General features: G+C 43.1%; 1 protein-coding gene and 1 long non-coding RNA gene across 2 annotated transcripts; one reads left to right on the forward strand and one right to left on the reverse strand.

Annotated features, from left to right (window-relative positions):
• Window positions 1-254: 254 nt before the first annotated feature.
• On the reverse strand, window positions 255-15,911 carry RDH10 (retinol dehydrogenase 10). Its single transcript, XM_072151711.1, has 6 exons — window positions 15,406-15,911; window positions 14,186-14,424; window positions 6,145-6,243; window positions 5,819-5,964; window positions 4,053-4,184; window positions 255-2,492 (listed from the first exon to the last, which is right to left on the reverse strand). Exons 1-6 carry the CDS (start codon window positions 15,686-15,688, stop codon window positions 2,369-2,371), a joined length of 1,023 nt encoding a protein of 340 aa, XP_072007812.1. The 5' UTR covers window positions 15,689-15,911; the 3' UTR covers window positions 255-2,368.
• LOC140132672 (uncharacterized) lies at window positions 15,834-24,357 on the forward strand. Its single transcript, XR_011855688.1, has 3 exons — window positions 15,834-15,960; window positions 22,983-23,037; window positions 24,188-24,357. It is a non-coding gene; the product is annotated as an uncharacterized lncRNA (long non-coding RNA).
• The last annotated feature ends 817 nt before the right edge of the window (window positions 24,358-25,174 follow it).

Here is a 25,174-nt window from a genome sequence, read left to right on the forward strand (position 1 = left end):
ACGCCCTCACAAGTGACTGAAGCAGCAGGGCACATGATTGTTTTTCCACTCCACCACCTTGAGAGAATGGGACCCCCTTGTTCTTGTGATCATTTGGGGTGCCTTCACCTATCTTCATGCTATCCCTATCCTGAGGCTGTGGATGACTTATGTAGTTTTTATAACCCCATTATCTCAGCAATGTGTTCTCTGAGAAACACTTTTCTCAGCTGCTTCAAAATATCACCACAATCACACTTTGTGTGAGACACCAGTACCTCCAGTAAGATAATTTGCTTTAATAAAACCAGACACTGGTCAATATTTAAGACGTCAATGATAATAATAATAAAAAAAATTGTAAATCACAGAAGATGGATAGTAATTTACAGGACAATTGAATACAATTCGATACAGAGGTAGAAATTCGCTATACAATGCTCTCTAACTATATTTTACTTAATTCAAGGCACAACTGTAAAAGGTTCTCTATACAAAACCATTAAAAAAAAAAATGTAGTTTTATTTCGTAGACCACAAATAAAAACCTAACAAAACAAATCTTTACACCTCTACACATTTCACATGTACAAGTAAAGAGCAGAATCACCAGGTCTGTTTCCAGCAAAGACATCACATCAGTTCTCCTGCAGTCCAGTCCATAAACCGACGGTCCGATCATGTGAAAAGATTGCATGTGAGCGAGTGTTGGAGGAAGGTTCAGAAGAACATCACAAGGTTATGCAAGAAGTGTACACAGGTCGCTTATGGACCATGTACAAGGATAGTTTGCAGTCTGGATCTTTGAGGAGACCCCCAGCATCCGCACTTTATAGCACACACTGGTGTAAATCTGTACAGAACTGGCACAATCAATAATAATCTGTCTTTCAGTGACTGGAGCTACTCAGATATACAATATAAGGAATCAGGACAGTATTTTGTAAGGGACACCATCGAGGCTATAGAGAATTATTCTGCCAACATATTTATAGCAGGTGAGCAGATGAGCAGGTGAGCACTTGTGAGTGATTCTCATTTTCGTACAGGTCCTAGTCACCGGGGCGCATGTAATGCAATTTTGGCATAGAAGTTTGCACTTCGTGCAAAAAAAGCTTATCTGAAATAAATTTTTCCATGAAAAGGGAGCATGTTGAGAGTGGGGAATAGGAATAGTGGTGGGACCCTGCTGGCTTTTATGAACGCACCAGTTTTCTGGAGTAAAAGCTTACTATAACACATTGCAGATTTTGGTGCAATAAATCAGCAGCATTAAAGTGAATGCTATGTTTAAAAAAAAAAAAAAAAGGAGATAGTGTAGATTTTCTTCTTTTTGCTGTGAAAATTGTTGCACAGTGCAGCAGTAAAATAACGATCATGTTATTTTTAGTGGGTTTTTTTTGTATTATTTTTACATTGAAGGCTATGGGAGAGTGAAAACCTACATCAGGCCTAAATCAAATCCACACAATGCTGTAGATTTTTTTTAAATGACAGCAGTTCAGGTGAAACAAAAAAGGTAAAAAGTGCATGTGGAAAATATGCATAAAAATGCACATAAAACCCATGCGTAATGGATGCAGATTTCCGCTTGACAATACGTAACGTGTGCAGATAGCCTAAGAGTCAGTCATAGTGACCATGTGCCTAATTTATGACAAGGGCTAATGTGGTCTCAAGACTTTTAAACGCATCCAAAAAGCAAGTGCAAACACATATGAGTCTTGGTCAAACCCCGCCCCACTTTCATTTTGGATGCGTAAAAACCCGCCACGTGGGAAGGCGCCCTCAAGGTGCTCCTTCCTCATAGGAGAGCTCAGTACGATAAATGAGTCATTATAAATAAGGAACCTTTAAGAAATTTTGCATTGCATTTCAGAAACTCAAAATTTAGCCTCTAAGAAGAGTTTAAGGAAAAGCAGAAGAACTCATTTTGCAGAATTCAGAACCAGTAGCAGAAATCCTCCATGTTTCTTCTATTCACCAGTGATGGTATCATTTAAGACATTAAAACATAATTTTTTTTTTTTGGCTTTTTTTGCTGAGATTTGATCGAGGCTTCTCTTTTACCATCATCTTCTCCTAGAACACAGGAAGCTGGATCGCCTGGGGTTATGGGTGGACAGTAGCTCTACAGAAACACTTTATTGCTACATTTAAGCCTCATGTCTTTAGTTGGTCGCAGTTACAGTGTGTAAAAACAGATTGGAGGAGCAATGTCATGACTTTGTAGAGTCAACCATGTGCGTACAGAAAAAACAAAAACATAGTGAAAAAATACACGTCGATGCACAAGTGCCTTTCCCAATTCAGTCTTTAAATGTGGCGACTGTTCAAACAATAAAGTCAGTCTAAATCACAAGAGAGAAAATCTAAAATAAAATAAAAACTAGATTCCATTTTTAGCTTCATTGTTATTTGTGGCTTGTTTCCTTTGAGCGATAAAGGGGTACATGCACTTGTCTGCTCCCAGGAACCGGTACATACACACCACAGCTTCGAAAGGCAGAATGCTGCAAGAGAGAAAAGATACCGCGCATCAGTTAGTCAAATGGATGGTCCAACCCCACCGTGAAAAAAAAGTACAGAGGCACAAAGATTAAAACAAAAAGGCCCTTCTATACCAAGCCAGAACTGAACAACCATTGAGATTTATACGAGCCTGCAAAAGAGTTGTATCATGTAAATGAAGTGTTGATGATAACGGGGGCTATATTGATCGTTAAAGGGGTTATCCGGGTTTAAACATTTTTTTTTTTTAATGGCCGGGCTGGGGAGGGATAGTTAAACATAATAAACATGGACTTGCCTCCTCCCGCGCCGCGGTCACTTCGATCCGTGCCCTGTAAACAAACAGGGGCACGGAAGCCGCGCACAGGGAGCTTCCGGTCGGCGTTGTGGACGGCTCCTCCCATCCGTCCCTTTCTCTCAGCGTTGTGAGCATCCGGCTGGCCGGAAGCTCCCTGTGTGCCCTTGTACCGAAACCGGCGCACGGAGAAGACCGGCCGCGGCGCGGGACATCGGCCGCACCGGAGGTGATAAGTACATGTTTATTATGTTTAAATAGCCCTCCCCAGCCTGGCCATAAAAAAAAATTTTTTAAACCCGGATAACCCCTTTAATGGTCAACTTACACATCCCCTGCCATGTCCACAATTCCCAGTAAAGATGAATGGACCCGACCGACCCTGGACATATTGAAAGATTGGCTGGTTTTGCTGCCAATTGAAGCCACTAGCCATGGCTGTGATTAGTCAGGTGGACATCCCTAGCTAATCAAAGCCCAAGCTAGGAGCATCATTTTGCTGTATTGACTGCACGGCCACCAATCTCTGGATTAATAAATTGAATAATCATATTATGGTGTAAAGTCACAATGTTAAGGGTGTTATGCATGTTATTTGAATGTGCTTTTTTTGGAGGGGTGGATTAAAAGTTTTGCAAAAGGTTTCATTTTATTGGTACGTCGTTGGTGCTAGATTGATGGTTGAATTGTACACACAAAAAAAAAAAAAGATATTACCGTATTTTTCGGACTATAAGGCGCACCATCCATAAATGCCTGCTAAAATGTCTAGGTTCATATAAAGGCGCACCTGATTATAAGGCTGAATGACCATCAGGTGGCAGACTTGTGCACAATTCAAGGCAGCTGTTGTCTGTAAGTACGGTTCATATATAAGGTGCACTGGACTAAGGCGCACTTTTGATTTCTGAGAAAAATCAAAAGGATTTTTTGAGCGCCTTATAATTTGAAAAATATGGTAATTCATGGGCTAAAGGCCCGACAGAGCAGCGGCATATTACCATATACAAGTGGAAATATTTTAGATCCAGCACAGAACAAATTAGCTTGTGTGTAACGAGTCGTCATCTTCAAGCTACTAAAAATCTTGACTTTGTAGGGTCACCACTCTGTGCTGCCATGCATGGCCAGCACCCCATGCTGCAAGCAACCCTCTAGAGTGTGCGGCTATACAGGCAGATTACACTGGGCTCAATGTTCTCAAGAAGATTTCTGTTCAACTCCTTTGTGAAACATTTAGAAGACAATGGTTCCGTCTCCCTCTTACCTTTTCATACAGGTCACGATGTACATGAGTCGAGGCGTACAGATCATCGGCTGGTCTGTAAGAATGGCTCTCATGGCCTGCTTCACACAGTAATCTGGTTTCAGGGGCGGGAGGAAGGGCTCGATTTCTTTTCTGAAAGATTAATGTTCCAGTGAGTTTTATTTACACATTCCAGCTCCATGTCTGTCTCCATCCTTCATAACAGCCATAGAATAATGAGGTGCACCTGGAAGGGGGCCGCTTGTCTGCCCACTAGGTGCCGTCTGCAGAGCTTTCAAAAGGTGGGGCGGGGGTCCAAATTTTCATAGTTTGATTTTTTTTTTTGGCAACTTAAATACATTTTAATAACAAGCAGCAAGTTTGGGTTTTACAGAGAAGCAATTGCCCTGGTAATCAAAAGGGGAATAGTTATCCATGCAAGTGCACGCTCTACAAAGCTGTGAAGATTTCCTTCACTTTATTTTATGGGAAAAAAGTCACTATTCCAAGTTGCAACTGTTGCTGGTTTATCAAATGGAAAAAAAAAAAAAAAAAAAATTTGGACACTCTTATAAAAGGCTCGTCTTTCAGAGATCCTTTTAGGTGAAATTGTAATAAACACACGTACTGGGCTCTGCTCCCTGTAATCCTGCTAATCCTTTGGATTCCAGTATAATAAGTACCCAACACAGGAATCCCATATGTCCAGTCCTGATATTGGACCGTACACACAAAACTTTAATTTATGCCTTGATAGCATGCCATGTCCAACTTCTTCTACAGATCAGTAGAAGAGAAATGGGATGCCATTTCCTATGCGTGCTCAAATCGCTGACATACATTCACAGCAACTAGCGGTTATACAACGAGTCGACTCAGACGCTACTTGTATACGAATTTATGAGAAGCTTGAAACTTAAACTCTTAAAAGGTAATCTCCCAGGATAAAAAGGATTGTAAACCAAACATGCTTACATGCTGGTGTGCCCACTGTTAGGACCCGCTTTTATTTTAGCTTTTTATGCCCTTGTTAGTTATTGCAAAATGTAAAAAAAAAAAAAAAAAAAAAAAAAAAAACCCACACCACTATTATTTACATATTATGCAAATGAGCCCGAAGAGCTCTGTGCTCAACTAACCACTATGGAACCTGGAAGCCCCTGAGGCTCATTTGCAAACCCCATTTATTTATTTTTTTGCATAATCAGCTAAAAGAAGAGCAGATTCTGTCAGTGGGGACAGTCACACGTATGTAAGTGATTTAAAATCCCTTTCCACTACTAAACCCATCATTACACTCACTTCACAAGTCTTTAAGGCTCATCCTAGAACAGTGATGGCAAACCTTTTAGGGACTAAGCAAAACTAACATCAATACTAACCTGCTATGGAGCTCTCCACACCTGTGCAATGCGGTAATGAAGCTGGTTGTCTCAGCACTTCATCCTGCATCGCAGTCATAAGTATATTCCCAAAACTGGTGGCAGGTCCTCTTTAAAAATAGGCACTACCTAAGCTACATAGCACTGCATCAAGATGCCAAAAACCTCATCTAGAGACCTCCTTGATGGGGAGACGGCCCACAGAAAAGACCGAGTGCCGCCTCTGGCCCCCCTGCCATCAGTCCGCCACCACTGCCCTAGCAGAGAAAATAAACCCCTGAGTGTCTTGCACGTTCATGTAAATGAAGCCTTAGAGTGTGATAGAAAAAAAAAAAAAAAAAAAAAATTCTTAAAAACGAAAGTCTGAATGTCAAGAACATGGAATTTCTCATGAGCACTACTAACCTGATTCTGCAGCCCCGGAACATGCCTGTGTCCACCAGATATGGACAGACCAAAGTAGCTTTAATCCCATCTTTGTCTGCAGCCTTCAGTTCATGGCTGAGAGATTCGTGGAAACCCACGGCACCAAACTTGCTAGCGCAGTAGTCCTGTGTTTTACAAAGAGAAAGTCTTAGTCCATCTGTCTGTAATACATTACACACAGCAAGGTTATCCGGCGGGTCCGACTTCCGAAAACCCCTTTGGATACATGTTGTCCTGCTACGGCATGACTAGGGTCATCTTTGGGATGACTGACAAGACAAAGCAACTACAATGGTAGAACTTACCTCTACCCCCGCAGTGCTGAACAAACCAAGGGAGCTGGCAACTGTAACAATATGTCCGTGATTCATTTCCATCATTTTGGGAAGGAACGCCTTTGTAGTCTGTAACAGGAGAGAAAGCAGCAATGAGTGGACAATACTGCATGTGCACGGTTATCCAAGACACTGCAGGCAGCCAAAAGTAGATTAACTAGAACAGTCATCAAGGCGTTTACCTTTTGTCATCTATGCAATAGTAGCACGGAAAGTGACAAATGCCAAAACGGCACCGGCCTCTCTGCTACTTAAGCCAACTTCCTGGCAGGGAACCCGCTATGGCAGGACAATGCTAAGAAAACCTGCAGGAGCGGGTCTTAATTCCTAGCTCCAGTGCCACCCAGGAGTAGAAAGGAAAAACTGCTACCTCTACCAATCTGCATTCACACAACCGTACGAAAAACGGCTATATATACACAAGGGCAGAAAACATTACCATTCATTCCTATGGGCAATACGGTCATACATTGAATGGCCGTATTTGTCACCGTACCATACGTGAGCCATAAAAATAGAGCCTGTCCAATCTCCTCACGTTCTTGTGGCCGTATGCCCAATTGAAGCCTATGGAATGGTATAACATATATAAAATAATATTTTCTGCATCTAGGTAGGGGGAAAAAAAAAAAAAAAAAAAAAGGTGGGGAGGATTAATGGAAAAAGGTCAGCTTTTCCCCCAACCAAGAAATGGAACCATTGTATGCAGGAAATCTCAAAATGGTCCAAAACAACTAGATTTTGCCTTATTTGTGTAATAAATCTCATACAGAACCCATGACCGTTTATTAAATCATATACAGAACAATTTTAGAGAAATAGAAAATCTCCCCTCCTTTTCCTATGCAGCCAATTTAAGCAAATTCACTTGGATGTTCTTCAGCTCATTGTACAAACAGGACAAGAATCCTGAGTGCCTGCTACATTGTGTACATAGAAGATAATCTCCCCCCCCGCGCTTTATTTTCTTATTTCGGACCCTTTAAAAGACTTGGCCTGGTCAGAAGAACATTTCAATAAAAGCCATCGAGGCCAAGAAAAACAGGTAGTTTTCAGATCTTCTTGCACTTTTAAAGATTTCCAAGTCATTCTTTGAAGCATACTTAATTTCTGACTAACAAGATTATCACTGTGTCCCCTGAAATCAAATCTGCTGTAATTTCTAAGTCGGCGGGTGCCAAGTGCTGAGCACAGAGTAATCATTGTAACTTAATCAACAAACTCCTGAGAACCATCTTGTGTTTGTTTAAGATCTAACAAAGTTCTGTGATCGAGCCATGTCCTTCCTTCCAACACAGCTTTGTTACCACACTTGCCAATTCAAAAACAAAAAAGGGATGAGACCACAAGGAAACATAAAAGCCTAGAATATAGGAGACAAGTATTTTTATCGTGATGGACTGCTGTCAAACATTGGATTGTCCTCTGAGCGTCTCCTTTGGCGGACCAGGCCTGCAGTTAAATGCCTAATTCAGGCAAAGGAGAAAGTAAGGTTATAAAGACAAACATCTGCCAAAACAAAACGGATTAGTAAGCGTCGCCAGAACATGGCATGGAACGGTTATAACCGGCAAAGAATGAAGAACATCTTCATAGTTTAATGATCAACCGAGCAAAGGCCAATATATATATTAGGGGTTTGTGCTCCATGCTCACTTGCCTTTGATCCTATTCTTTATGTTGACAAATGTGTTTGATGGCTTTTTCGCATGCAAGGTGGGGGGGGGGGGGGGTGCAATAACATGAAAACTTGGTTCCCCAACATTCACTGGAATGGGCCCCCAGCAGTCTGGAGAATGGAAGTACTCCAATACAGTTGAATGACTTGACAGGTTGCATGCTCAATCACTGGCAAGTACATCCAGCACCCACAGACCATTTCTGATGCTCCCATAGTATGAATGGAGTGGCAGGACACATTCTATACAACCCATAAGGGAGAACCAGACCCCCATTCACCAGATTACTGGTGGAAAGTCTGGTCTCATGATTGGTGCCGGCCCAGCAGAATCCTCACTGATCAGCTACTTTGTACAACCCCTTTAAGCAAAGGGTCTAATCCGTCAATTGTAACTAGCATCCTACTCATAACACGCGTTGTATATATCCCAAATCCCAATATAGTGCTGAGGATTTAGGGTACCCAATGTAGTAGGAAAGGCTTGACTATGATATTGTCACCCAAACATTCATGGCAAAAAAAAAAAAAAAAAAAAATCCCCATTTCCGTCTCCCATGTAGTTGCATTGTGTACAGACTCTTATTACACTTCTTATGAGTGCAGACAAATCAGTAATTACTTATTAGGCACAAATGTGTGAAAGCGGACAAGCGTTTACATGTCACTTCATAGCTTTAGTAATTGGTTCTCAACGTTCTTGTTTATGGCAAATTAACTTCTAACAGTCCAGCACTTCTTCCCATCCCCTGAATTCTCCGAGCTTTTCATGAAACACAACAGAGGAAAGGTTTAGCTGCACAAAAGGCGGCCACAGCTGCGGTGTCAAGACAAATTAGGCAAAAAGTAAAGCAAATGGGGAAACAAGGAAATAACATATTGAGAACTATGGGGCAGTTTCATAATTACATTTTAGGATAATGACTTTTACAGGCAGATTAACTAGGGTATTGTTTCCATCCCCCACACCCTTCACCATCTTAACCCTTTCATGCATCTTCAGAGGAGCATTTCCATTTAGAGAATTCTGTGTTTATCACTGAAGGAAGTGGACTACTCTCCCACCTCTGATGGACCAGACCTTCAGAAAAGGAACTAAGAAATGGGATGAGATTAAGGGGGCATTCTCACGTAAAGTCAAAAGGATAGAGATTATATTGAAATAGGAGGCAAAAAAAAAAAAAAAAAAAAATTTATATATCAGTCCCCTTCTCCATTTCTCCACAATATTTGAGAGTTGGTACGATCATACACTTTTTTCTATTAAGATGTTCTAATCTGAATATAAAATGTTGACTAGGAATGAGTAAAACCATTTGGTACAAATTTGGCCATTTTTAGGCACGGAAAAGTTTCCAATTCTCGTCAGACAAAGTCTACCTGATTTGTTAAAATGTTTATTTATATCAATATAATTTTGACGATTTCCATTACTGCCCTTTTACACCATATAAGTGAGGCTTCCATTATTTTTGCCTTTGTGAAAACTGATAGACCAATATATAACCTTGTGTTTTAGAGGATTGGATGGGGTTATATACCAATGTCCAGAACAATTAAAGCAACATCCGCGGTCACTTTTTTCATATAAAAAATAAATAAAGTGTCCGTGCATATTAGATAGTAGGTTAAAAGAATTCTCTAGTAAACAATTGACATAGAGACCCAACCACACACATTTTAGTCCATATTTGGGTTACAGTGGCGATTCACGCTCAATGTATGCATGTTTCCAGGGCTAGCCCAAGAATGGTTTGGGCTAGTAAATCTGCCCAACGCACTGAAGAGTTCCCATCATTTAACACAGCATTTAAGAACCCTTGTTCCACAACATACAGATATAGATGACACCCAGTGTGAGGGCCACCAACTATTTTGATACTTATGACTAAAAACAGACTGCGCTGGCGTGAGGAGAAAGGGAATAACTCAGTCAATTCAGTCCAAAAGGAAACTTTCACTACAAGTGTTGTTATAATGCCAAATAGTGACTAAGATAGCTACTGCGGGGCCAAGATATTGCAAACAAGCAGAAATCTATGACAACATACAAGAAGTATTTAGAAGATCCAGAAGTGTGCAGATTGCCATTATATCCAGCATGTCCAATTTATGACAGAACGAGGATTTGTACAGGGCAATAAAAATGTAGAGTGGTTTTACGATTATACGCTGCGGTCACGCGATTACTAGAAAAGATCATTCAATTCTCGTGTCTGTCAAATAAACCCCCGGCCAACAAGGAATTTTTTTCCTCCACTGGCCAAAATTAAAATTGGGATACTCACATCACATGGCAAACCCATCTGTGGCATCCAATCAGGTTGTGATTTTGCAGGAGTCATAGCCAAGCCTAAGGCCTCTTCCACACTAGCGTTGCGTTTCACGTCAGGGTGCAATGCGTGAAAAACTGACGTTTTTGGCTGCGTTTTTGTTCCATTTTTTCCTTGGAGTAATTAGCGTTTTTGCGTTTTTCATGCGCGTGTTGTTAGCGTTTTTTTGCGTTTTCGACGCATTTTTCACGCGCGATTCAATGGGAGACTCGAGCATTTTTCAAAGGGACCATGGTTTGGGATTAAAATGTGTTATTTAATTGAAAAATAATGTCTTCTGATAATTTGCGATCTATTCTTCACTGTTCCGCGCGTATATTATCCCCCGACAATTTAGCAGATGTGAAGAACAGTGAAGAATAGAATAAAACCAGTGAACACAGTGACCACAGGATCATTTAAGAGAAAAACACAGTGCAGAATAGATTACAGATGTTCGGCACATCTGCTTACTTGTCGGGAGATACGCGCGGAACGGCGCGAACAAAATAGCATGTGAAGAACAATATATATGTGTGTGAAGAACACATTGCAGATGTTTAAATACATCTGCAATGTGTTCTTCACACATATATATTGTTCTTCACATGCTATTTTGGGCGCACCGTTCCGTGCGCATCTCCCGACAAGTAAGCAGATGTGCCGAACATCTGTAATCTATTCTGCACTGTGTTTTTCTCTTAAATGATCCTGTGTTCAATGTTTTTATTCTATTCTTCACTGTTCTTCATTGTGTTTTTTTAATTAAATGCTCGATCGCGAGCAGGGGAAATAATGTTATTCTGGTCACCTAGCAACCCTTACGTTTAAAACGCATTGCACTCGCATTACACTTGCAATGATTGCGAGTGCAATGCGTTCTTGATGCATCTCCATAGACTTGAATGGGGCGTGAAAAACGCGCGTGACACGCAAAAATAGAGCATGCTGCGATTTTGACGCGCGTGAAAACGAACGCAAGCACGCGCGTTAAAACCAACGCTAATGAAGAAAGACCCATTGAATACAATGGGACAGAGTGCAATGCAAGTTCTGCGCGTCAAATGCACGCGCAGAACTCGCGCGTGAAAAACGCCAACATGGCGGTTTTGGTCCGTTTTTGAGCATGCATTTTCAATTCAGTTTTTAAAAATGCATCCATATACCGTTCGTCCGTTTGGCTGCTTTGAAGGGTTCAAAGCATTAAAACGCATGCTTAAAAACGGACCAAAAACCGCCATGTCTGGCATCACCCTTACCTACAAACTCCTACGCAACATATTGGCAGGGCAGGTTGTCCATATAGATTAATGGCAGCTGAACTTGGCTTACTACTAGTAGGGGAGACATCTAATGCATATGGACGACAAAAGGTAGGTAGTGATGTTGGACAAGTTTTTCTAAATTTTATGCAGTATTTTCTACTGCATAATATGCCCTACAGACTGCAACTATAATATAGGTTCCACCTCTGATCTGCTCAGACAATAGGGGCCCCCAGAATGGAGAGTCAGCCATCTATGTACAACTCTCTCAAATCATCGGGAGTTCGGGGAAGGGGGGTTAACAGATCTCACACATTTTTGGTATGTCCTATAATTGAGATTGAGTAGACAGAAAGCAAATCAGATTTGTGATGACAAGTCATGCTATTAAAAAAAAAAAAAAAAAAAAAAAAAAACACTTTATGCTGGAAGTGGTGTGGTACTTAAAAACTGGAGGGAATCGCGTGAGGATACAGGAAAAAAAAAAAAAAAATAATAATATATAAAAAATTTTTTACATTGAATATATCCCAATCCAGTACGCGACACTGAATATTTTTTTGCTCAGTGCCTGTACATGAGACATTGTCCAAGTTGTACAATGTTGACTTGCCCATCATCCCTGTGAGAACATAGCTCACCACCAGCATCTGCACCATGTGATCCAAGCATTTTCCATCTCACAGTAGTTGTGAACAAGTTTATACCATACTGCTCACAGCTGCCGGGGGTGGGAAACATTTAGCAATACGAAAAAAACTAGTTACCACCGAAATTGGCCGCCTCCATTCTACAGATGGCTCTTGTCACTGGATGTGCTAGATGATATCAAGAGATGCTTGGAGACATCTGTTCTTTGCCCAGTGGAGCATGTTCATTATATTTCACAAATTTATGTCAATTTCCTCTCATATGGGTGTATGAAACCCCAAACAGGCCAGTGTTTAGGAAACATGTGGTTTGCAGTGATCACTAAGGGCAGAACAACTTTCAGTTGAAAGAAACATGGCAGATATTCAAATGAAAATAAAGAGGCAAAGTATTTACTTCATAAAAAGACTCAAATTTGCTGAACTGTGACAAGTGTTGCTGTAGTAGGCCCAGATTCATCAAGCCCTAACCTAAAGACACAGATTGTTGTAGAAGGAGCAGTTCTGACTCATTAAGTTCTCAGTAGTATGGACCTGAGGGGTCCTTCAGGGGAAAGAGATATGTGGTGAAAGAGGGGAAAGAGTTGTGGTGGCTTGGGCAGTGCAAAGACAACACTATCAGTTTCGAAAAAAGTTGAGCATTGAAGCTCTCCTAATGGAAGGCGTTGAGACCCAATTGGCCAATGCGCACAGGGAAATTAAGCTGCCCCTACATGCCCTGACTTAACACGGGTCGGAACCAAACAAAAAAATACACACATTACGTGGAACATCGGAGATTTTATGGCATTAATTAAAATATAAATATAGCTCCCCCTGCTCTATAACATACAGATTGTACAATTCCCTCACTTACTCCTGCTCTATAACCTGCTACAATAGGCTTAGCTCAGATTGGTCCGCATTTTCAATGGCACATGTCCATGTTGCGTGTTCTAGAATCCAACATTCAGTTTATTCAGATTATAATGAATTTTTAAGGATAAGTTATTCTTTACTAATAGGGAATATGTAATAGTATTGGTGTGTTTGGTTGGACAATTCCATGAGTTAATAGTCCATATTGACTTGTCCCCCAACCCAGATACAATCTAACAGCATTATCTACACTAGACAGACAATGGGGTTGCTTGAGAGGTTAGATATTATACAGGAATAAGAATCATCCCAAAGCCTCAGAAATCATGAAACTGAAGAACTTTAGAAGAGACAGGGAGGTGTCTACCATTGGGATCCAGTGTTTGCACAAGCACTTCTATTATGTGGACCATATCCCATACTGGAAGCAGAGTTGTAGAGTCTGATAACCACCTAAAGTGTCGACTCCTGGACTGGACATTTGCCCCTAGTGCATAGATTGGAGCAAACTGCACCGTAATTTAAAGAGAATACCCAATATTGTGCACTCTATATTTCTTCAATAACTAAAAGGTACACATCCTGAAACATGGCATCTCAATACAATTGAATACTTTCCATTTTTGTAAATGACAGAACAAAGTCCCTAAATATGCTCTCGAGTTTTGTTACCTACACTAGGAATAGAGCAAGAAAAGCATAGGATAGGTGGGATCACCACAATCCTGTGGCAACTCAAATCTATGGATCGGCAATAGCGACATCCGCACTGCTGCTCCATCAATACCTCATCCAGGGGCACAGACCCCTGTTCTTGCAGAAGTCCCACCACTGATGAACAACCCCTCTAAATAAGTTCTGTAATGAGAACATAACCATATTTTCTCATAACATCCTGGTGGGGACTGTCCACGGATACAACCACAACCTCCAATGGTTTAGCACGTCTCAAGAATTTCCTTATTATGAATGGATTGTCTTTTTAGACGGATAGACGGATCATATTTGGTCCCAGCCACAACAAGAAAATTATTTAGGTAAAAAAAAAAAACCCAACACACTTTATGGTTGCATCCATCATCGTCCAATTTTTAGATGCATAGTGTACCTATAGTTGGACCCCCTTAGAACTGCTACTGCTTTGTATCCAGAGAACTCGGGTGACAACTTTGTGTGGATAGAAAAAGAATCTTAAACACAGTACATACAAAACAATACATAAAGTTTGGAGCCTGCGCCAAGTCTTACCCAAAAGTGTGCGTGGCAATTCACCATCATAGTCCTTTCAATGAGCTCATCCGGGCACTCCAGGAGGTGGTGTCCCGATACAACGCCGGCGTTATTGAGGAGGAGATAGACGTCTCCAACCTCCCGGCGCACCTTCTCGGCGGTGGTGTAGACGCTCTCTCGCTTGCCTACATCACACGTGTACGTATACACCTGCAGATTGGAGCTGGGCAGCACCTCTTCCTCCGGCGGGTTCCCAGCTGTTCAGAACAAGACAAGAAAGAGCAGGAAAATAAATAATATATAAGAGGGCATTGAATAATATGAAGCAACATTCCTGATCTGATACTACACCATTTACTCTGACACAGGACCATTCATTTCTCTTACGTCAGTGCAGGCAGCCGTAACCTTCTACTCGGAGCAGATGTAGCGAGCGCTCGCTTATGCAAGAGGCGGTGGGAGTGCGTCCAACGCAAACCCAGCCTGCACTTTGATCATAATTAGACAATACACGGCCAAACATCTCACAAGCTCTAGGGCAAATCTGTTCTGAGGATATGGGAACGGGGCCGGATTTTTCATGTAGCAGATTTTAACACACTCCATACTACTCGGAATAGCTAGTCCACAAAACTACAACTCCCAATGCGTCCTACCAGGGAATGCTGAGAGCTGTAGTGTCACAGGTTTAAAGTCCATTCTTACACAGACATGTAAAATAAGTGGAGAATCTTCCGACACATGAACGGACACGGTTTTGGGTCAAAAAGGTATAGAAATGCGTAGTCAGCCATTGTTATACGACTGTAATAGCCCAATTATAAAGCCAAGGATAAGCACCAACATCCCATAACATACAGATATTATGTGACCGATTATAGGAATTCCCATCCCCACAATCCGTTTCCCCATGGAATGACTGGATCCATAGATAACATCCTATGGTACCGAGTGCAGCACCTTATGGCTAGACATATGGACCATCTTCGGTAGATGACTTATCAATGTAATTTTATGGGGGTCTTTAACGCCCATAGAACTACAAAACGTACAATACAATAGTAACAATCCCATTGTAAGACACAACCTACATATGTCCACTGAACACCATAAACCAACCGCGGAGCAACTGTCCCAAGTTTCTAATAATAATCACCCACTCTGTGCAAAGTGCCCCAAAAAGCATAAAGAGAACATCTCCAGCCCCGGTAAGTGACCCCATAGGGTGCAGCACTCACCCCGCAGCTTGTCCTGCTCCTCCAGCTCCCGGTAGATATGCCGCACCATGCCCGCCGTCTCCTCGTTGCTCTGTGTGTTTATGTCCCAGAGCACCAGCTGCGCGCGGCGCCGGGCAAACTCCAGGGCAAAGAGGCGCCCCAGGCCGCTGCCTGCCCCGGTGATGAGGCACACCTGCCCGGACACACTCTTCTCCTTGGGGCGCACCAGCCACCGGGCCGCCGCCAGCACGAAGGCCCACAGGACCTTAAAAGTCACCACGAACAACTCCACAACTATGTTCATACTGCTGCGGCTGCGCTGCGTCTCCAGTGCGGGGCTGCGGGGGCGCGCTGTGCGGTCACTTCCTACGACGTGCGGGGTCACTGGCGGCTGCCGGGACACCTCGTCCTGTCCATGTCCCGGGGATCGCACGGAAACTTGTATAACTCACGTCCCGGGGCACACACACAGCACTGCTTCTCCTCCGCTGTACAGCACGTATACGGGAGAGCGGCGGCCCCTGCACTGCATGTTGTGTCCCGGCTGCGCCATATATACCCGGGCACCGGCCAGAGGTAACCCCGCCCCCAACACCCCGCACAGCACACGGGAAGGCGGGGCCAAGCACGGGGAGGGCGGGGGCAACCATTAACTGCTCACTGCCCGGCCTGCTCCACAACCTGCTGCTGGGATAGTTACCCATCATAATCCAGGAACCGGTGCCGCACAGCACAGACTAAGTACCCCATGGTACAGACACAGTATCCCACAGAACCCCACAATACAGACCCTATGCCCCATAATACAGACACAGTACCCCATGGTACAGACACAGTATCCCACAGAACCCCACAATACAGACCCTATGTCCCATAATACAGACACAGTACCCCATGGTACAGACACAGTATCCCACAGAACCCCACAATACAGACCCTATGCCCCATAATACAGACACAGTACCCCATGGTACAGACACAGTATCCCACAGAACCCCACAATACAGACCCTATGTCCCATAATACAGACACAGTACCCCATGGTACAGACACAGTATCCCATGGTACAGACACAGTACCCCATGGTACAGACACAGTATCCCATGGTACAGACACTGTATCTCACAGAACCCCACAATATAGAACCTATGCTCCATGTTACAGACCTAGTGCCCCACAATACAGACCCAGTACCCCATAATACAGAACCTATGCCCCATGGTACACACCCGGTGCCCCACAATACAGACCACAATACAGAGTGGCAAGTTATCTTTTCTCTATATATATGATGCCCCACAATACAATCACAGTGCCCCACAGTACATACCCAGTGCCCCACAATGCAGACCCAGTGCACCATAGTACAGAAACAGTGCCCCACAGTACAGACACAGTGGCCGACAGTACAAACACAGTGACCCACAATACAGACCCAGTGCTCCACAATACAGACCCAGTGCTCCACAATACAGACCCAGTGCCCCATAGTACAGACCCAGTGCCCCACAATACAGACACTGTGCCCCATAGTACAGACACTGTGCCCCATAATACAGACCCGGTGCCCCATAATACAGACACAGTGCCCCACAATACTGACACAATACCCCATAGTACAGACCCGGTGCCCCATAGTACAGACCCAGTGCCCCATAATACAGTACACAGTGCCCCACAATACAGATACAGTACCCCATAGTACAGACACAGTGCCCCATAATATAGAACCAGTGCCATTATTCAGACACAGTGCCCCACAATACAGACCCAATGCCCCATAGTACAGAAACAGTGCCCCATAATACAGACACAGTGCCCCATAATACAGACACAGTGCCCCATAGTACAGACATAGTGCCCCACAATACAGACAGTCTTCTGCCCATACCGACTATATGAGGATCCGCCATTAGCCACACTGCCCCATAATGCAGACACTGTGCCCCTATAATGTACTGCCACAGTGTCATAATATTTGACTTAAACAGTGCCCCCTAACACAGTTATTCACTCTGCCCCATAATACAGCCAGTACCTCAAATATTCAGAGAGAATTGTCTCATAAGCCGAAAAATACGTGGGGTTCCTTTTGGCTTTAAGCAAGAATTTAGCTTATTTTTCAAGAAGCCGTAGGTGTGAAAAGTAGAGAAATGTTAAAGAAACTTGATGCAAGTTAAGAAAAAAATTATTATTACAAAATGTGCTTCACAAGCTATTCATGTACAGAGCATATTTTATCTAAGTAGGCCAACCATCTAAAAGGTCAATAGATCAATGGAAGAAAAAGGCTGGCATGGATTTTGACTCTCACTTTAGACAAGCCGGAGGGGTCTGGCAGAAGTGTATTATCCTCTCTGATGTATACTGGGATGGGGTAACTTCTGGCAAAGCAGTACAAAGTCTGTGGCCAAGGCTGGTGATCCTTACCAATGCATAAAACTTTACTGATTACTCAAGTGCATGCAGGACAAGTGCACGTAGGCAGACCACTCATAAGTCCAAAAACCATCTAAAGTAGCAGTTCTTAATCTCTGCATCACAACCCCTTTGGTGGTCGCCAAAGACCATTGGAAATATGTTTTCGAATAGTCTTAGGGACCAAGACCTTACCTCCCTGTAATTGAATAATTTAATGTACGTGGTTCTTTAAGACGCTTGTACATTTGATTGGAAAAATGGGGTTGTACAGTTATACCAGTCATCTCCCAGACAACGGCAGCACGTATTGCCCGCATCCTTTCACAGGCGAGCGGATGTGGGGCATCCGTTTGACTGCTGGTTACTCCTTGGGGGCATCCCTGAGACAGCTGACTACACTGTGGGGCATCCCTGTGACTGCTGGCTACTCTGCCGGGCATCCCTGTGACTACTGGCGACTCTGTCAGGCATCCATGTGACTGCTGGCTACTCTTTCTGGCATCCCTGTGATTGCTGGCTACACTGTGGGGCATCCTTGTGACTGCTGACTACACTATGGGGCATCCCTGTGACTGCTGGCTACTCTGCTGGGCATCCCTGTGACTGCTGGCTACTCTGTCAGGCATGCCTGTGACTGCTGGCTACTCTGTCGGGCATCCCTGTGACTGCTGACTACTCTGTGACTTCTGACTACTCTGTTGGGCATTCCGGTGACTGCTGGCTACTCTGTGGGGCATCCCTGTGATTTCTGACTACTCTGTTGGACATTCCTGTGACTGCTGGCAACTCTGTGGGGCATCCCTGTGACTGCTGGCAACTCTGTGGGGCATCCCTTTGCTGGCCACACTGTTGGGCATCCCTGTGACTGCTGGCTACTCTGCGAGGCATCCCTTTGACTGCTGGATACTCTGTGGGGCATCCTTGTGACTGCTTGCTACTCTGTCGGGCATCCCTGTGATTTCTGACTACTCTGTTGGGCATTCCTGTGACTGCTGGCAACTCTGTGGGGCATCCCTGTGACTGCTGGCTACTCTGCGAGGCATCCCTTTGACTGCTGGATACTTTGTGGGGCATCCCTGTGACTGCTGGCTACTCTGCCAGGCATCCCTGTGACTGCTGGCTACTCTGCCAGGCATCCCTGTGACTGCTGGCTACTCTGTCAGGCATCCCTGTGACTGCTGGCTACTCTGTCGGGCATCCCTGTGACTGCTGGCTACTCTGTGGGGCATCCCTGTGACTTCTGACTACTCTGGTGGGCATTCCTGTGACTGCTGGCAACTCTGTGGGGCATCCCTGTGACTGCTGACTACACTGTGGGGCATCCCTTTGCTGGCTACTCTGTCGGGCATCCCTGTGACTGCTGGCTACTCTGCGAGGCATCCCTTTGACTGCTGGATACTCTGTGGGGCATCCCCATGACTGCTTGGCTACTGGGGGGCATCCCTGTGACTGCTGGCTACTAAGGGGCAGCCCTATGACTTCTACAAAGATACTAAAAATATGATTGTTATCTATCTTTCAATTCATATAAGACTTGTAGTTCTGTGAGTTGCAAAACTGGAGATATCAGGAGTTAAAAAAATAAGTGGACACTGGATCTGCCGATTGCATTTCCAGATATGTATTTAACTGTCTACATCTCCAGTTCTGTAGCTCACAGAACCACAATCCATCTGTGATTGTGATTATTAAGATGAGATTATTATTTTAAAGAAAATGGATCACATGGATTTGTTGGTTTTAACCCAAGCATGCTTACATGTGTGTGCCCCCTGAAAGGATCCATTATTCACTTAGCTGTTAATAGCTGTCACAGAAGCCCCTTATTGTGCGGTCTGGCAGGGGAGGAGAGGGAGGATGCAGGTATAAGAGCCAAAGGGAGGACTGAATATTTTGCATAATTTACAAGGCTTTTTTCACTAAAAATAAGCCATGAAAAGCTGAATGAAGATCAGATCGATTCAGCACCAGTGTGTACGTATGCTTAGGTTAAAACCCCAAAATCCTTGTGGTTGATTTCCTTTAATCCGATACAATAGCTATGGTTCTTTGTACTATATAGCTTAAGCCAGTGATGGCGAACCTTTTAGAGCCTGAGTGCCCAAACTTCAACCAAAAGCCACTTATTTATTGCAAAGTGCCAGCACAGCAATTTAAGTAGTAATTTATTTCTCCTTACTCTTTGACAACTTTCAGTAGTTCAGCCTCCTAAAGACACCAACGCAGTTGAAAGGAGGAGGGCAAATTCTTCTATCATTGTAGGAAGATTCTGTAGGAAGATTCTTTGAGTCCTGTCTGGTGAACTTCATGCTGGGGTGATGGCCTGGGTGCCCACAAAAAGGGCTCCGAGTGCCGCCTCTGGCACCAGTGCCATAGGTTCGCCACCACTGGCTTAAGCCATCAGAAATACCGCTCTTCTTACAACCTCTAAAAGGACTCCTGTCAGCTCATTTGCATATACTGTTTAGGGTATTTCCTTTTTATAGGTAAACAGAAGACTTTACATAAAAGAGGGAATGCTAGAAAGCATTTTCCATACCCACCTGAGGGGCTGCTAGTTTTAGTGGGGTAAAATCTGGTGATAGGCTTCCTTTAAAGTTTCTGACATATCATATGACATCTTTAGGTTTTCTTACAGTCTTACAACACATGGTATAATTTAGCTTGAAATAGTAATCCATTTAGTAATTTGCCTGCCCATGACACACAGAGAAGCATTTATGTCTAAACAGCAGCTACATAAATCTTGTGCATCTGTGTGTAACTGGGGCCCATTGCGTCTTATGAATGAAATTATGGATTCAGACGTAACTGCAAGCATTGAGAAAGCAGTCCCTGCCCTGCTTACGCTCAATGAAGTTTCCAGCTTTGTGGGAGGCTCCAGGGTTGTAAGATCATCTTAGGATACCTGCCACATTATCTTCTCCACCTGCTAAATGTCCTTACAGTCAGTCACAAATCTCCACCTTTTAGGAATCCACGGACCAAAGCAAGACAGAACTGGTTGTACATTTAATAGCAACATAACACGAAACTCCAACGTTTGAAACACCTGGCCGGACTTAGATAGAATTGAGGAAGCAGAGATATTTTAGCATTAAAGGAAATCTACCATCGGAATCCATCATGATAAACCAGAGGCACTTACTTATAGATCCAGGCACCGTGACTGTGATAATTTTCTTAAATTTGTTATGATTGATTACTCTTCTCTATAACAATCTGATTGTTGGGGGTCCTATTCCTGTGACCCCCACAGTTCACGAGGATGTGGATCCCGTATGCTCGAATTTAATGAAGCAGCAAGTCCAGTATGAGTTCTGCCGCTCCATTCAGATTTATGAGAGTTCCGAAAATTCTTCAACACAGTGCTCAATATAAATTACCGTATATACTCACGTATAAGCTCACCTTCGTGTTAAAATTAGGGGCCTCGGGTCAGCTTATACTTGAGTATATACAGTACATTTTAACAGAAATTTTTGTTCAGGAACCCATAATGCTACAATACTAACAAGTAGCTCTGTCATCATGCTCCGGTTTTATGGGTTCAGGTGGAACAAGATCTCCGCTAAAACCTGGCATCTTCAAGATTCTCTGATGACTATTCAAAGAAAATAAAGGGCTATTCACAATAAGACAATGGGGGTCATTTACTAAGGGCCCGAATCGCGTTTTCCCGACGTGTTACCCGAATATTTCCGATTTGCGCCGATTGTACCTGAATTGCCCCGGGATTGTGTCGCACGCGATCGGATTGTGGCGCATCGGCGCCGGCATGCGCGCGACGGAAATCGGGGGGCGTGGCCGAACGAAAACCCGACGTATTCAGAAAAACCGCCGCATTTAAAAACCGAAAAAGTGTCGCTTGGTGACCGCTTACCTTCACCTGGTCCGAGGTGGTGCATTCCGGCGCGTGGAGATGATTTTCAGCGCAGCAGCGCCACCTGGTGGACGGCGGAGGAACTGCCTTCATGAATCCCGGCCGGACCCGAATCCAGAGCAGAGAACGCGCCGCTGGATCGCGAATGGGCCGGGTAAGTAAATTTGCCCCAATGTGTTCTCTATAATATCATACATTAGCTATAAAATGCTTGTTAATGCATTTAGATGACGAATGACTATAAGTTGAAAATAGTTATCTTTTGTCAAGGGCTTATGTACAATTATTGACTTATAAATCAAAATAATTTTTTTTAACAAAACTGATCTAGTGCATGTATAAAGGTCACAACATTGGGTTTGCATCTGGATAGAAATGAGATGCTCTAGGAAAAAAGAGAGAATTGCAAAATTAAGCTTTGGTTAAAATTGTCATTCAACATATTCCAGCTATTCCTGAATTATCAGTATGGGTAAAGGGATCTAATTATCATATATAGTCAATACTCTACTTAACGTGCCAAGAAGCTTTTAAGAAAAGCTTTACAAATCAGCCGTGCAGATTATAATAATAAACTTTATATATATATACTTTACATAGTTATATACTTTATTAAAGAAATATGTTCCTGTGTCCACCTTTTTCCTCTGCCTTTCTTCCTAATTTAAGCAGTTTGTGTAAATCAATTTTCTATCCTGTATCCACTGACAGCTGAGAGATAAAGGACCTGCGAAAGTGTCTAATGACTCAACTCTCAGCCCCTGGATAGTCTTATTTCCTCAAAGAGGTGAATTATCAAGGGAAATATTCTCTAGGTATGGAAAGAGATCACCTTTAGCCTTTCTATCTCCATGCCATATACAGGACTTCAGATACACTACTCACTACAGGAGAAAGAAAGAGCAAAAATGGCACAGAGAAGCTTCTTTACCAAATGCAGAATATTGACTATTTTAACTGTACTATAAAAGTATCTTCAAAGGTTTACTTATGCTTTAAGTATCAATAGGAGTAAAATCAGTTATCTGCATTCGAATGTGCCATAACCATGTGTATCCGTATAAGGTTCCATCCACCTGGATCACATAACAATCACAATGGCTGCTATTACCATAGCCAATACCTTGGCTAAAATCCCATATTGTTTTGGGACACTGAACCAATTGACGTAATACTGTATAACAACTAGTACTTTTCCATAAATCGTAGTGTGCATGTGACAAGTTGACATTACATGTGACGGCTGCCGTCAATGAGATGCACTAACACGTCACATCTGCTTGGTATATTCTAGATCTGGATGATGCACTGTGACAGGAATATGATCAACAGCTGATTGTGAAATCCATGTAAGTAGCATGCTAGCACAGGCACTGTTTGATTTGCCTTAATGCAATGCTAAGAATTGCCTGGCTGGGAAAGACGCGAAGATCCACGAGGTACTCAAAGTACTGTCCCGCTCTTGGAGGCGCTGCTTCTTGCAATGAGTGAATATGTACACTCTGGTGGATGTAAAGCTATTTTATTTAGAAACACAGCAGGAATTGGTGCACATCCGTGGATCTCCACTCCTATGCACCCATCTCTAGCACTTTGCTTAGCTTGGCTGGGAAAGACATGTGGCTGCAAAACTAACCTTGGTGAGTTTTATAAAATTTCAAGTAAGAGTCATTTCATATATACAGTTATAAAAAAAAATATGGTAAAGATGTTCAGGTGGTATAAGTATAACTACATTGAGACGAATCGTTGGGGGGCGTATATACGGCCGTCGTATATACGTCCCCCATAGGCCGGCAATGGTCGCACGGAGCGGTATGGTTTAGCACATGTGTGGCAGTGTACCATTCAGTACCCAGACATGTCTTCTCTTTCCCCATAATATGGCGCCGTGTTCCTCTATGGAGAGGGGTGGGGGCAAGCAGCGCTCACCCCCTCCTCCTCTCACGTGCGCTGATGTGTGCCCACATGTTTGTCTGAATGTTGCCTTAAGCATATCTTAATGCCAATGTAACAACAAATGGGCCAAATATATTGGGGCACATTTACTTAACTGTCCTGTTGTGATCTCCGAAAGTGTATTGTCCGATCGGAATGCACATCTGCCTCGATTCATGAAGAAGGTGCGCCAGATATCCTGCATGTGTCGCTTCCCCACTCAGGTCTGCCGGAGTTCACCGTTCCTGGTGCATGTAAGTGCATTGGATGTGACACTATTTAAATGTTAAATTTCACGCTCAGTCCGAATCAGTCGGATCGTCCGACGGCCCGGCCCCTGATTTCTGTCGCATGAAAGCCGGCGCCGCTGCACCAAAATCCAATTGCACTCGACACAATCCCCTTCTAAATCCCTGCCACAGCGGTGCAAATCCCGAAAATTGCGAAAATCCGATGAAAGTGCGATCTGCGGACCCTTAGTAAATAAGCCCCATTGAATTTGAAATTTTTGCAGATTTTATAATTAATAAAACTTAGTTAATAACTATGTTCTTTTTATAGCACAGTCTACTACTATACTACCTTAATGTGTATAAATGAAAATACAGCCATGCAAGTGGCGGTCGGTGATGCAAGCCTGGGTGCCGCTGGTTTTTAAAAACCTCTTTTTCTTGAATATTGTGTCATTCATGAACAAAATAAGAACACTTCCGGGACCTACTTGAGAAGATGAGCATGTAAATTCTGATAGTCAAACTGATGGTAGATTTCCTTTAAAGGGAACCTGTCATCAGAAATTGGCCTAATAAACTACTACCAGTATGTTGTCTAGCAGCTTTACACCTTACAGATCATGTTTATTTCATGGCTCAGCATGGCTCCATCAACCAGAAAAACAACTTTGAAATGAAATGTAAATTGGTAGTATAAAGACAAGGAGGAGGAGAGTTTAACAGTGAAGTCAAGCTCTCCCTACCTCTGAACTCCTCCTCCCATGATTTACATCATGTGCTGGACTTCAGGAGATCTGGTTAGTAATGTATGTTGTTGCAGAACCATTAATTGCAGTGAAAGGGCTTTCTGAGACAGGGAAAGCCTGACATCAGTGTTAAACTCTCCGCCTTCTTGACTTTATACAACAAATTTACACTCACTTCAAAGTGTATTTTCGAGAATGATGCCACCACCCTGGGCCAAATATGATCTGGAAGGTGTTCGAATGCTTGAGAACATACTGGTAGTGGTTTATTAGGTTCTATTTAAATACCTTGTTTCCAGGACTTAAAGATAACCTGTCAGCAGAAATTGATCTAAACATCTGCCATTTCATGGCCCAGTGTGGTGGCATCTTCTAAAAACTCAACTTTGAAGAGAAATGTAAATTGGTTGTATAAATTCACAGAGATGGATAGTTTAGAACTTAAGTGAAGCTCTCCCACCTTAAAACACCCTCTCTGTTGTGATTGACATAATGTACCACACTACAGTTATGATGTCCATGCATGTCAATCGCAACATAGGGGGTGTTATGAGGTGGGGAGAGCTTGA

The sequence above is a fragment of the Engystomops pustulosus genome, chromosome 5 (assembly GCF_040894005.1).
Source record: "Engystomops pustulosus chromosome 5, aEngPut4.maternal, whole genome shotgun sequence".
Taxonomy (NCBI): Eukaryota; Metazoa; Chordata; class Amphibia; order Anura; family Leptodactylidae; genus Engystomops; species Engystomops pustulosus.

Excerpts from the sequence above, each read along its gene's own strand:
- RDH10 (XM_072151711.1), bottom strand. The coding sequence starts at position 15,688 with ATGAACATAGTTGTGGAGTTGTTCGTGGTGACTTTTAAGGTCCTGTGG. Across the intron at positions 14,425-15,405 it reads GGAGCAGGACAAGCTGCGGG|CTGGGAACCCGCCGGAGGAA; the intron begins GTGAGTGCTGCA and ends TGTTCTGAACAG. Across the intron at positions 2,493-4,052 it reads ATCGTGACCTGTATGAAAAG|CATTCTGCCTTTCGAAGCTG; the intron begins GTAAGAGGGAGA and ends TCTCTCTTGCAG.